This window comes from Rhinopithecus bieti, unplaced genomic scaffold (genome assembly GCF_001698545.2).
Source record: "Rhinopithecus bieti isolate Rb0 unplaced genomic scaffold, ASM169854v2 scaffold_41610, whole genome shotgun sequence".
Lineage (NCBI taxonomy): Eukaryota > Metazoa > Chordata > Mammalia > Primates > Cercopithecidae > Rhinopithecus > Rhinopithecus bieti.
The window spans coordinates 73,291-87,006 of NW_016816816.1; the positions used below are offsets into that span (position 1 = coordinate 73,291).

The 13,716-nt window shown below is 42.8% G+C and overlaps 1 protein-coding gene across 1 annotated transcript in view; it reads right to left on the reverse strand.

Annotated features, from left to right (window-relative positions):
- LOC108517394 (retinal guanylyl cyclase 2-like) overlaps window positions 1-13,716 on the reverse strand; it is a 45,016-nt gene that overhangs the window by 17,995 nt on the left and 13,305 nt on the right. Inside the window, exons 4-7 of the mRNA XM_017855290.1 lie at window positions 9,079-9,228; window positions 5,811-5,959; window positions 3,404-3,567; window positions 2,416-2,608 (exon numbers count right to left, since the gene is read on the reverse strand). Coding sequence (XP_017710779.1) covers window positions 2,416-2,608; window positions 3,404-3,567; window positions 5,811-5,959; window positions 9,079-9,228 — 656 coding nt within the window. The remainder of the gene's footprint in view (window positions 1-2,415; window positions 2,609-3,403; window positions 3,568-5,810; window positions 5,960-9,078; window positions 9,229-13,716) is intronic.

Consider the following 13,716-nt stretch of genomic DNA (forward strand, 5'->3'; position numbering starts at 1 on the left):
ATAAAAAAAATAAAAATAAAAAAGAACATGAGACTCTGAAGTTCTACCATCTTGGTTAGCATTTAAGATTCAACACTTGCAAACTGTGTGGCCATGGGCAAATCACTTAATCTCTCTGTACTTCAGTATCCTTAGCTGTAAGATAGTGATAATGATAGTAAAAACTTCATAGGGTTTTCTAAGGAATAAATAATTTAATATATGTCAAAGCATTTAAAACCTGCCTATTAGATAATATATATTTAGTTCAAGCTATCATCATCATCACCATCATCAAATAGGTATGTCTTGAAACCAGCCTTGGAACTGTGGGTATGATTCAGCCCCAGAGAAAGAAGTTTAGCAATCAGCAATAGGCTCCTCATCATGAATTTCTATAGCCAATAAAAATGATCCTTTCAATCTATAGGACTTTCTGTCTCAAAATATTTCCATCCAAGGTCTCCCTTACCTTGTGCAATTTGAGGAACGGATACCTGCCCTCACATAGGCATGCCAGCCTGCACACAGGAAGGAAGGATTACCATGTAAATACTATATGGAAGGGGAAAGTCAGTGGTTGGCCATTATCAGAGATTAGTGGTTGACCCTTTAGCTTTGACGAGTCAGTCACCCAGGAGGCCCCAAGGATATGGATGAGGAGATTAGAAGAGCAGGGAGCATGGGCATGCATGGTCTTGGTGTGCAGACTGCTGTGGAAAATTGTGGGTTTCTGTGGAAATTATCAGTCAACATAAAGATGCTGAGAGGGAAAAGGAGGTTTAGAAAGGGGTGCGATTGAGATGCAGATAGTGGCAGGAGAACGGAAACGGAATCACTAACTTCATAATTCTATAGTAGCCTTCTATTTCAGATTATCCATTCCATTTCAGATTATCAAGTACCAGGGGAGGTGATTCAAATTTTACAGGTAAAGAAAATGAAAATACAAATGAGTTTGGTCATTTGCTGCTGGTTCAATTTTATTTCCTTTGCACTGTGTCATTTTTAATAAACAGAGCTGAAAAAAATAAATTTCATTTTTGGATTTATATAGCCTTGCTCTGTTCTGGGAACAGCCCATTAACTCCCTACTGCAACCATTAAGTACCAAAATATCTAATAGCCTATTGCTAAGACCCCCAACAATTGTCTGAACAGAATCAGCTGGATTGATTAAACTGGTAGCTGTGTTACAGCCCACGCTGAATCATCTTTGATTTTAGTTTCAACTGAATTAGCTTTCAGTGATTTGTTTTTCTCTTCAGGCTGCTTGAGTTCAACAAGTTAAGACAGGTACTCTGATTCCATGGATTTTTCCTGCATCGTGGTTTCCATGTGTGCTTCTTGATTAGCTTGTAGCTCCTGCTGATTGACAGGTATGATGTTTATTTCTGAGCCCTATTTAGGTGGCTTGGCCTAGCCCTGAGGCTCCCTACCTGACCTGAAAAGGCCCTGTCTAATCTGAGATAAACACACTTTCTTGTGTGTGATTTGAGAGCTAGAACAGTTCAGACTACTGTGAAGAATCCAATGAATGGAGCTACTCATTCTCCAGCTCTACTTTGGTCCTGGGATAGAGAAGCTGTCTAAAGTTTAGGATGCCTGGGGCATCTTTCTTCTTCAATAAGACAAGCATCCATGATGCAGACAACTTAGAAATGTCCCTGCACAGCTTTGAGATTTTTAGTCATTTTTTGCCTAGAGACAAGACAACATATGTAAACAAAGGTAAGGAAGCATGGCACCAAAATTAGTCAATGTAGTCATTTTGCAAACTCTAATAGAGTGACAATTCACAGGCTGGAGGAGTGAGAGAAGGTGGGAACAGGGGCTTGCCACCCCACAATTAATCACCTCCCCAGACCTCAGACCAATAGGCAGCCTTTCGGTTACCCTGTAGCAATCCCAAAGAGCCTCGAGTCTAATATTTCTCTGCTGTAATGCCAAGTTCTCTCCTGTATAAAACAGTACCTGAAGGAGGAGACCAAATTTTTATAGCATGTATTAGATCTACACAAACCTTACCAAGAACTCTGTAGCAGTCACCAACTATGGGGAAAACACCAATACTTCCTCTTTATCCCCTTCAGTGCCTAGTACAGTACTGCCTACACTATGAGTACTCAGCCACTGATGTGCAATAACTCTCTTGGTCCCAACATCTTCTTAGTCCCAATTCTAGAAAAAAAGTTCAAAAGAAATCTGGCAATCTTTTGCTGGGTTGAAAGTTGTTATTTTGTAAATTGGGAAATTACATGCATTCTACCTGGCTTTCATTTCCAGTGACATACCAATGGAAGGGGTGTACTATTTAATTTTTTATTCCTAAATAACAATATTCCATAAATTTTATTCTTCAATTTTGGAATACACATGGATGGGCCTCATGTAAAAATTTCACTATGGAGTATATTTTCCTGCTAATTAACCTACCTTGTAGACATCATGACTGCCAATTATTGCATCAAAGAGTGTGTATAGGTCATTCAGAAGATCCACCACCTCAATGGGCTCACTCATGGCTGAAATGGTTGTGAAGCCCACAATGTCGCTGAAGTACAAGGTGACCAAGTCAAAGCCCTCAGGTTCAACTGTGCAGCCCTTTTTGAGAGATTCAGCAACTGATCTGAAAAGCAGACACAGCTATTCCTAAGATGACACTGGTCTCCTTTCATGCCACATCCACCTGCTAAAAATACACCAAATAAACCTCTAAAAATCACTGCTAATAAACGATGAGGAAGAAAGTGTTACATTGATGAAAACATTAATTCGCTCATTTATTCTACAAATAAGTTTTAAGTGCTTACAATGGGTCAGGAACTATGCCAGGTGCTGGAATACAGCACTGGACGAACCTGGTCTGTGCCTTCATGTGGAGGTTTTTCAGCTCTCTAAATGCCTAACTCAGACACCTGGGGAATGCTCCCAGGTGACTGCCCTTTCATGAGGCTAGTTTCCTTAATTATCTCCTAGAAGATCACGTTACAACATAATAAGTAAGGTGCCCTGGAAAACTTGGAAATTGTAGCAACAGATAAGGTTTTCAGCTAAGAGAGGAAAGACCTGGAAAAACGACCTTGCTACTTTCCTCTAGGAGCTCAAAGAACTGCTTTCTTTTAATCAGTCAACCTCCTAGGAAAGTCACGAAGTGACATACAGAAAAATCAAGGCACAAAAACTTAAATGACCAGCATGATCTACAGGTAGTGGAAAATTAGGATGCGTGCTCTGCTCCCTTGGTTTCAAATTTTACTTTGATTTGAAGGTGTGACTCAAGCCCACTAGGAGGAGAGAGGGTGCAGGACAAGGGGAGGGAGCAGTTAGTTGATGGGTAGTTTTTTTTTTTTTTTTTTTTTTTTTTTTTTTTAACAGAACACACTGTGATAAGGATTCACACTCCTCAGGTGTTCTCACATACGGTGGTAGCATCTGTGTTAGAAGCTTTTCCGTTTTCTGTTTTTCAATTTCCAGCTCTTCAGTCCGCTCCCGAATCAAATCTTCCAAGTTGCTAGAATATTGCTCCAACATCCGAAGCATAGAATCAATGATATTGGTCTTCTTCCCTTTATTAAAAGTTTTAAACTGGAAGTAAAATAGAAAAGGGAACCAGAAAATGCTTATTCCTCAAACTCAGAGATGATGGAGCAGGTCCCCTTATCACAAATCCATTCCACTAAAATGCCAGGGCAGGAAAGGTGAACCCAGATATAAATAGGAAAAGTCACCACCCATCCTCACTATCACCCTGACCCATTTACAGGGCACTTCCAGTGCACCTCTGCCCCCTCCCCATCCCCGCACACCAGTAGTTCTTCCCCTACACTTCTGGTTCTTTCAAGCCTGAGCAAAAGTGCTCTGAGCAGGTTCCTTCAGTTCTGAGATGCTATTACATGCATAGTAGCCACTTCTAAGACAACAGGATTTGGTCTTGAGCCCAGGCCAGTTATGTGTAAGGTAAGGGGAGAGAGGGCCGAAAGTGCCGTTTTACTCTTCTGGATCATCAGTCTATAAATCATTCTTACCCTCAAATGCCACTGTGTTGCCAGTTTTTGAACAGTGAGAGGTTCCTTGACCTCTTACAGAGGGCTCAAGATCCACATGATAAAATCAACCCCTATTTTTTACCATGGAGGTCCAAGACTAGGGGTGTCCTCTAGCACCTGTCCTTCGGTCAGTCAGAGTGATGTAAAATTCAACTGATTTTGCCCCCATTCTATGCCCTGATGCTTAGAGATGTCTGCATGTCACGAATTTTCAATGTGCCTTTTTGGGACCTTGTCTATCTACAGTAACAGGGAGCTAGGCATAGTATTAAAATCATGAGGGGTAGCCCCTCTATACTGCTATAGTCAACTTGCACATGATTGTGTTCACAACAACAAAAAAATCGGAGGTGGTTTTGCTAAGCAGACATCTAGGGCTCTGTCCCAGTGGACCTTTTATATATAGCCAGGCCACACATGCTCCACCTAGCACCCAATGCCCCAAGGCCAACACTAGGAGTTTCCCTTCTGAGCCTGGTTCGCATCCGCAGGTTCATCAAAGTCCTGGGGATAACCTTGTAGCCAGTTTAGATCCTTTGGGCTCCCCCTATTGCCTAACCCAGGGAACCTCCCTCTCCTCCTCCTCCCACTTAAGTGTTATTAACTGCAGGAAGTTAGGAGGCTAGCCTTGTCATCAGACAGCCTAAACTTCCACTGAAGCATTTTAGTGAGGGCAGCTATAGCAATGTCTTGTTTGAAAGTCTCATGATGTACACTCCCCCTATCTATCACTGGCTTCTCTGCTGCCTTCTGAAATAACATCTCTAGCATCAACACAGGGGCAAATGCTCTTTCTCCTGCCTCATGGTAAGGTTTCAGAAATTTGACCTTCATGGTCCTTCGCCTTTTCCATACTATTGAACACCTGTTTGAGTGTCCTCAAGAAACTTAGCCGGGCTAATGGAGGCATTGTTAGCTGGGGACACGGATGACTTCATAAGCAGGGCCCCTCAGGCTTTCAATCCAACTCTTTCTTTCTTTCCGCCTCAGATACCTGCCACTCATAAAGCATCTCAGTGCTGTACTCCAGCCAGGCACAAAAGCCTCTCTGCCAGAGCTGACACAGCACTCATGGTGAGCACCCTCAGTTTTGGTGTCCTGTAATTTCAACAAAGCCTAAACTGCATGCTCCAACATTGGAATTGCACCTTAGTTTCCACAGCAGGGCTCACTCTGTCCTTTCCTTCACTCCCCTTTCAATCTCCACCTCTGGGGAAAGAATCGCCCTCTTTAGAAATTCAGTATCTTAAGGAGGAAGGTTATCACTTTTCATGTACCCCATTGCCTGGGAACTTAAGGAATTTCCTGCTTTTGCACACCACATTTGCACTTTCTCTTTCTTCCATCTTGAACACCAGAGTTGAATACCAGAGTTGAATACCAGAGTTCTCTGGTATCCCCAAAGTAAACATGGCTCTGTGAGGAGCCCCATGTATTCCATGATACCCATCACCTAATAGTTTCAATGCCATTGCCTTACAAATGCCTAATGGTTCAATTCCATCTCTGAAAGGTTGATTAGGTCAGATTGCGGATGGTCTGGAACAGAAGTTCAGACACAGAAGAACACTAGAACCAATCTTTGGGCTCTTAGAGGATGTGCTGATGACACTCCAGCACCAAGAGCCTCAAAGTAGCCACTCCCAGGCTGTTTCTCCGAGAGGAGTGCCCTTACCCCTTGCAAGAGGTTCCTTCCACAATATGACAAGGACCAAGGAGTTAGCCTTGTGTAGGTTGACTTCAGGAAGGCTCCTGGGCAATGATAAGATTCAGAGTCCTTACCTGGTTAAATATTTCATCAAACGTTGGTCGTTGTTCTGCAGCCTCAGCCCAGCACTGCTTCATCAGCTGGAGACATTCTGGAGGGGCATGCTCAGGAGGAACTACTGGTCTGTACACGGGAGGAGGCTTCTTAAGTCTGTTTATGATTTCTGTCCAGATGCAAGAAGAGAAAAGTTTACAAATCATGGAGAAAAGGACCAAGATCTGGCAAAGATAACTGACTTTTAGCCAAGAAGCGGGGTAGGTTAGGAGTTAACACAGAAGGGCCATCTCCTTTGCTCTCTCCTTAGGTGACCTGAATATAGATTATATTTGAGCAAAAGCTGCATCAGGCAATGGGGGAGGAGTGAGAAATTAATCAGTTGGACTCTTGGTATCATTTAGGCGCAACTTTATTCTGCTTCTGCTAGGTTTTAGATACTGCCTATCTGATGTCAACTCTAATGCTCTAACTTCAGTGACCTGGCTCCCCTCACCCATCCCCAATCATCTAAGCCTTCCAATCCCCACAATAGACCCACTTAACTCTCCTTACAAGCCCAGGCCCAGCTCAGGTCCAGGTCTCTACCTTGTGTCTAGGCAAAGGGAATTAAGAACTGCAGTAAACAGTTCAAGGCCTCATCAAGATCCTCCTGGTTGATGTTCCATGAACTCCACTTCCAGTAGAATATTTCCTATATACCAGTAATGTGCTGAATACTTTGCATGCATTATTTCACTGGATTCTCACATACAAACAGGTGAGGTAGGCACTCTTATTTTAATTTTATAGCTAGGGAAACTGAGACATGAAGAGAGTAAGTAACTTACCCAAGGTCACATGGCTAGAAAGTGACAGAGTTTAAATTTGAACCCAGGCAATCTCAATCTGTTACACTGTCCTGCTTCCAAATGTCTCAGACTTTAACTGGGAATTCTTAGACTCCCTATTCAGACCCAACAGCCATTAGTGACAAAAGGTCTGGAGCAGTCACACTGATCTTTTTACAAAAAGAAAACTCCCTGGCAGCAGGAAAAAAAAATCGTTATCTCTCAATATCCCCAGCAACCCACACTGGGCCTCAAACTGATCTCTCTGCTTCCAACGTACCCTTCTCCAAACCTTTCCTAAAACCCAGATCTGGTCATGCCACTTTCTTGCTCAAAAGCCTTTTATGACTTCCCATCACCCACAGAGTAAAATCCAGGCTCTTGTCCTGACTATCTCTTCAGGCTCATTTCTCATCTTTAGTCCCCTCCCCAACACCTCCAATTCTAACTTTCTAACTGCCATATCAGGAACCAAGCTTTACTCGCCCCACCAGTGTGACCTTCCCATTCCTGAATTGGCTATAACACTCGAACAGTGCCGCTTTATCCCTGATATGAGCCCCTTGCCTCCATGAAAGAATTCCAGTTGTTGCCTCTGACTTCTCAGTTCCTTGTGACATCACACATTCTGTTCCTCTAACCCAGGTCAGGCTGTACCAGTAATGGTTTCTCCATTACAGCATCGTGCTCTCAGTACAACAGATTCCATGAGAATGTACTCCCTGAAACTTGACTGCCTCATCCATTCTCTGGCAGATGGAGTCTTTGTCCCTTTCTCAGAACACCATCAAGTTGAATGGGCCACCTCTCTGCTTAGGCACAGCATGATTCATGCACTTGAGGATCTCACAGTCCAATTGCAATAAACAGTGGCAAACAATATAAGTGCTCTAGCTGAGACAGGCACTTGTGAGTACAGAAAAGGCACCTGACCCACACTAAAGAAGTCAGAGAAGGTTTCCCAGAGAAGGTGACATGAGTTGGATGAGGCAAAGTTGGGAGGAGGTGGGAAAATTCCACCTCCTAGTATGTGAAAAGGCACAGAGATGGGAGAGACCATGATACTTGCAGGGCCCTGCCAGTCATGGAGAGACTATGATACTTTCAGGGCCCTGCCAGTCATGTGGTTTAGCTGGGATATAGAGGGTGACAGAAGATAAGCCTCGAGAGGTAGCTAGGGACCAGATTGTGAAAGGCCTTGTATGTCATGGGAGGAGTCGCACCTTCACTTAACAAGTGATGAGGAAGTGTTGGAGGGCTTTAAGTAGAGGAATGATGTGGAACCCTGAGTGGGACACAGCCTAGCTAAGTGGTTTTAGTTTTCTTTCTTTTCATTTTAAAAGATTTTATTCTGAAAAAAATTAAACTTCCAGAAAAGTTTTAAAAATAGTACAATTTCCTGTACACCTTCACTCAGCTTCCCCTATTGTTTAATAACTTACAGAACCATAAGAACAAAAGGAAATTAACATTTGTTACAATAATATTACTAAGTCTTATTTGAATTTCATCAGTTTTCCCTTTAATGTCCTTTTCTGTTCCTCAATCCAATTCAAGATCCCATATTGCATGTAATTATTGTCTTTGTCTCTTTCGGTCTGTGATAGTTCGTCATTCTTTTCCTGTCTTTCCATTCTTTCCTGTCTTAGATACTTTGGATTAGTCCTAGCCAGTTATTTTGTAGAATGTCAGCTGGGGTTTGTCTAAAGTTTTCTCATTATTAGACTGAGGTTATGTATTTTTTTTTTTTTTTTTGTCAAGAATAACACCAAGGTGACATTGTGCCCTTCTTAGTGTATCATGTCAATGGGTATATGACATGGGTGTGCTGTATTACTGGTAATAGCTTATTATTGGTAATCTTGATCGCTTGCTTAAGGTGGTGTCTACAGGATCCTCTACTTGTAAACTCTATTTTTTCCATTTGCAATTTGTAAGTATCTTGTGGGTTCATACTTTGAGAATATACAGATATCCTGTTTCCCCTCAAAGTTTTGTCTACTGATTTTGTCATTATTGATGGATATTGCCTAATAGCCAAGTGTCTTGGTGAGAGGTTAGGATGGAAGCCTGGGGCATGTCACAGGGAAACAGTGGTAAGGCCTTGACATCCAGAAGCATCATGAGGGATACTAAAATACTTAGCAGGGAGTGTCTCAAAGGAGTAGAGGGGACTGTGAAATTAAAAAAAAAAAAAAGAAAAAAGGGTTGGGATCAGTCCTGTAGGCCCTTGGCTTATGTCACAGTCTGAAAAAAGACCAGCTTCTTGGGTGGGGGAATTTCTTCCAGATGCCTAAAGCTGTCTGGCTATAAGTCCCACCTGTACATAACTTGAGCTGCTTGCAGACTATCAGGCTGTTAGCACTAACACTCTTCTGGAAAATCACGACAGCCTGAGTTGGTCTGATGATCTTGGCCATGGTGGATCCCTGGGGCCCTTTTCTCACCTCCCGCTTACCTTGAGCAGGCAGATCCATCATGCAGAATGGGGTACCCCGGACCATCACTTCTTGCATGATGATGGCAAAGCTGTAGACGTCTCCTGCAAAAGAACCTAACCTGCCGCCTCTTGGGGCTCTCAACAGTTCAGGGGCAGTCCACAGGAGCTCTAAAAAGAAAGCATTGTGTAATGAATGCAGGGAGGATTAACTGACAACATCTGCAATGCCCTCAAGGGCTCAGAGGGTACTGTTTTATTGACTGCCTTATATTTTTATTAGACAGACTGCCATGCTAGTGCCCCCCATCCCCCCAGGTCTGAATCTATTCTTCTAAGGAATTATGAACAGAGAAAACATACTACTCTCTCCACCCCAGAACCATGCAGGCAGACACAGCAGCAATGTGGGAAAGGACACAGAAGCTAAAAGTATAGAAATTCTCTGGTGCTTGCTTTCTTGAGTCTGCAAGTAGCAGTTGGCAGGTTTCCAGGGAAAGGCAAGTGTGCTACCACACTGGTTGCCATGGATTTGCTGTTTGCTGAGATCTATATGTGTCTGGTAATTTGATTGTGCTGGGGCTAAGAGATTCACAAGTTGCTTTCTCTAGGTCTCCTCTAAAAGGATTAGAGGAACACCAACCTTCCTGTTCCTTGCAGTGCAAAAAGGTGCAACAATTCCTTCAACTCAGTTCTGCAAATATTTATTGACGGTCTACTATGTACCACACACTGTGCTAGGTGCAGAGGTGGTGCCAGAGATGAATCAAACTTGAGGAGTTCACAGACCAGTAGGAAACACAGACATATGCACCCCTAACTGCAATAAAAGAGAGGGAATGATGAGGGCCACTCTATAGTAAAGGGAAATGAATCCAGTAAAGGTCAAAGTCAAACACCCATCGTGTGCTCTGCTTCATTTCAGGCCCCATCAGGGACAAAAGACTATTTCTGCGTTCAGAGTTTATGGCAGTGAGAATGTCAGAAATTTTTCTAGGGGGGGGCACTGTAAGCAATATACAAAGAAATATAATTTAACAATAGAAATACAGTACTCAAAAGCTGGAAGAAGAGTGTTTTAGATTGAATTATATAAAGTTACCATTTCTGTGAATCAAAAACAGTTAGATATCGGCAATTTCATCAGGTCCAAACTAATAAAAAAAAAAAAACTGAGCTGAGCAAATTAATCCAGGAAGACTTCCTGGAAAAGTTAAATTTTAAATGTGCTTGTTAGGAAGGTCAAGGATGCAACTTTCTGGAGCTGAGAAGGTAAGGGCTTTTCAGGGAGAAAGAACAGCATGTGCAAAAGAACAAGAGGCAGAACGGAGCAAATTGCGGCGGGGGGGCGGGGTGGTGGTAAGCAGATTAGCTTGGCTGAAGAGAAGCGCTCTGTTAAGGAATAATGAGAAATGAGAAGTGGGGTTGATGAAGTGGGGGAGGGCGGGTGGCTGGAAGAATGGCAGCAGAAGGTGAGAGGGCCTGAGAGCCAAATGAAGGCATTTGGAGTGAATACAAAAGGCAGTAGGGGTGCTGGAGCTGGAGAGGGATTTGATGAAAGCCCTATTGGGGAAGATTAATCTGGCAACATGCACAAGCTGGATTGAAGGAGAGAGGCTGGAATCAGGGAGACCAGCTAGGAAGTCATTGCAGTAAGAGCAGGTAGTGAGGTGAGAGGGGCCTAAATGGGGGTGGGGGTAGCAGCAGCAACACAGGGAACCAGAAACATTGGAAGGCTACAATGGAGAAAGCAGTGACAGGGCTAAGGATAGGCTCCCTGTGCCTTGAGAATGAGAGGGAGTTGGAGTAAACAACAAGGTGACATCTAGATAGTGAGGCTGGAGACAAATGTCTGCTAAGAGTGAGGGTATCAGGGGAAAGTAATGGCTAACTTTTCATCTTGTTAAATTTTGGGTATTGGGAAGAGAGTCCAAGAAACAAAGTACTATGAAATAGGAAGAAGAGTAAAAGGTGAGATACTATTTTTGGTTTGTTAGCAAAACCCAGAAAAGAGAAATCCACCATGGAAATTCTTATTTTCAGCCAATCCTGATCAAAATGGTGAAATAAGAAATTCCAGCTTCACCACCAATCATGCACTCATCTTCTCTCTTTGCTCTTCAAGCGTCCCCAGCCTTTGTCCCCCAACCAGGCCCTCCTGAGCTTCCACCCACCATCCACTACTCACCTACACCCATGAAAGTCTCCAACACACTCACTATAGTGATTTTGCCCCTATGTCTCCCTGCCTAGGAAGATTTATATTTACAAATCAAACGGAAAACAATGAATGATACTTTAATGACTGAATGTCAAAGGAATACATTTATAGTCGTGGGATTTTAGGCACCATGGTTTTGGAGAGGAGTGCAAGGGTGAATATTTGAGAGCAAGAAAATGGCATGTGGCTGTTTCTTTTGACATCCTTTCTCCCTGCACATTTAAAAGCACAAGATGGAAAAAGAGGGCAAAACTCTCTGGTAAAAGCTGGGTGATTAAATACAATCATTACCAAATAGTATTTCCAAAGAGCACTTACATGTATGTTGTTAATGGCTATAATGAGGCTTTTCTGCACTATACTTACATAATTGAGAGTGGACAGTAATGAATACACTTACAACCCACCCCTATTTCCTCATCTCCACTCCAGAACCAAGTAAGAGCCACTAACTACCATTAGAGTTGAACTCTCGGGAAAACTAGAGAAATTACTTTGGCTTGTTTTTTATCTGCTGGAGCCAGTATTAACTCTGACCTTTGCTAGGGTGATAGAATTGACTTTGGAGAGCTACTGCGGTATAGTATAAAAGAACACAGAACTGGAAATCTAGAGACCTGAGTTCAAAATCTTAGCTTGGCCACTAAGTAGCTTACCTTTCTGAACCTTGGCTTCCCTATCTATAAAATGGAAGTTGAGTCAGATGACATCCAATGGCCTTTCAATTATAAGATTCTTTTAGCCTCATCATCTAAGGTAGGGAGACAAGTTCCTTTATTTCATTTTATTTTGTTCTTTTGTTGATTCAACAAATATTCTGTCAGGAACTATGAAAGGCACTGAGAGAGGCAAACCTGTTTCCCCCACAGAGCTTGTAGTTTGGGTGGGGGGAGAGAAGGCTAATTGAATGAGTAATGCTAATGGACTATGGTCTCACAACAAAGTTCAGGGCCCTAAAGGATCATAAAGAGGGCAACCTAGCCCAGCATAGGGGTCATGGAAAGCCTCTTGAGGCAGTGGTACTTAAGTTGAATGCTGAAGAAGGAGTAGAATTTAGCCAGACCCAGAAGAGTAGATGAAAGAGTGGGAAGAGAAGAGTGTCCCAGGCAGAGGGCACAGCTTGTGTGGAGATTTGGTAGTAAGAGACAGCCTGGTGTAAATAAACAACTAGAAGGAGTTCAGCATGACCAGAGCATAAAGACAGAGGGGGAGTGGTTAGCATGGGAGGTCAGCAAGTTCCAGGCCATGCAGGGCTCAGCTCGTTAGCCATGTAAAGGAATTTGAACTTTATCCTCAGAGCAATGGAAAGCCATTCAATAGATTTAGGCACAGCTGTAACATGATCAGATTTGTGGTTTAGAAAGCTCCTTCTGGCTGCAGTGTGTGAAGAATGGACTGACCATCCATACTGCCACTGCAATTTGGAGAATGGAGTAAAATGATAAGAGGGAGAGACAGAGACAGAGACAGACAGACATAGTGCCCTCAAAAGCACAAAACCAGAAAAGAGAGTCCTGCAGCTATCCTTTACCCACCTTAAGACTAGATTTTCTTAAGTTTCAAAGCTGCCAATCTGGAAATTAAACGGAACTCTGAGAAGCTAGGCATTGTTGTTTCTTTGTTTGTTTGTTTTTGAGACAGAGTCTCATTCTGTCACCCAGGCTGGAGTGCAGTGGCACAGTCTTGGCTCACTGCAACCTCCACCTCCCGGGCTCAAGCGATTCTCCTTCCTTAGCCTCCCAAGTAGCTGGGATAACAGACGCGCGCCACCATGCCAGGCTAATTTTTGTATTTTTAGTAGAGATGGGGTTTCACCAAGCTGGCCAGGCTGGTCTCAAACTCCTGACCTCATGATCTGCCCGCCTCGGCCTCCCAAGGTATTGTGTTTTATAGAGAATTGATTTTGACAGAATGCTAAGTACTTGCCATGTCTACAGGATAGGGGTCAGACTTCAGAAAATCTGAATTTGAAGTCCTAGAACTGCTGCTAAGTCACTGCAGGTTTGGAGGAAATCATGAGTTTCAATTGTCTCATCTGTAAAAGGAGGGAATTGGACTAGACGACTCCCTAAATTTAATAACCCACAAGTCTTATAAAGAGCAAAGATGATACCACCAATGACTGGATTCTCTGTCTATGCACGTGTGTCTCCCTCTCTGTGTGTCTTTCATTCTTCTTTTCTTTTACATAGTAAAGTCAGCAGTTTAAAAACTTATGCCAAAGATAATTTTAAGAATATGGATATATGATGTGGTTTTGCAGCTCTCTCTCTCTCTCTCTCTCTGTCTTTTTTGGGCTGTTTGCTTTTCTGTCTTTTTGTGTCACTATCTCTCTTCTTTATGCTTGCAATATTGGTTAAAACATTTAATGCCCACATTTCCTATATGTATTTCATCATGTTTGTTCTCTTTCTTTTTTCCTCTTTCTCTCTCTCATC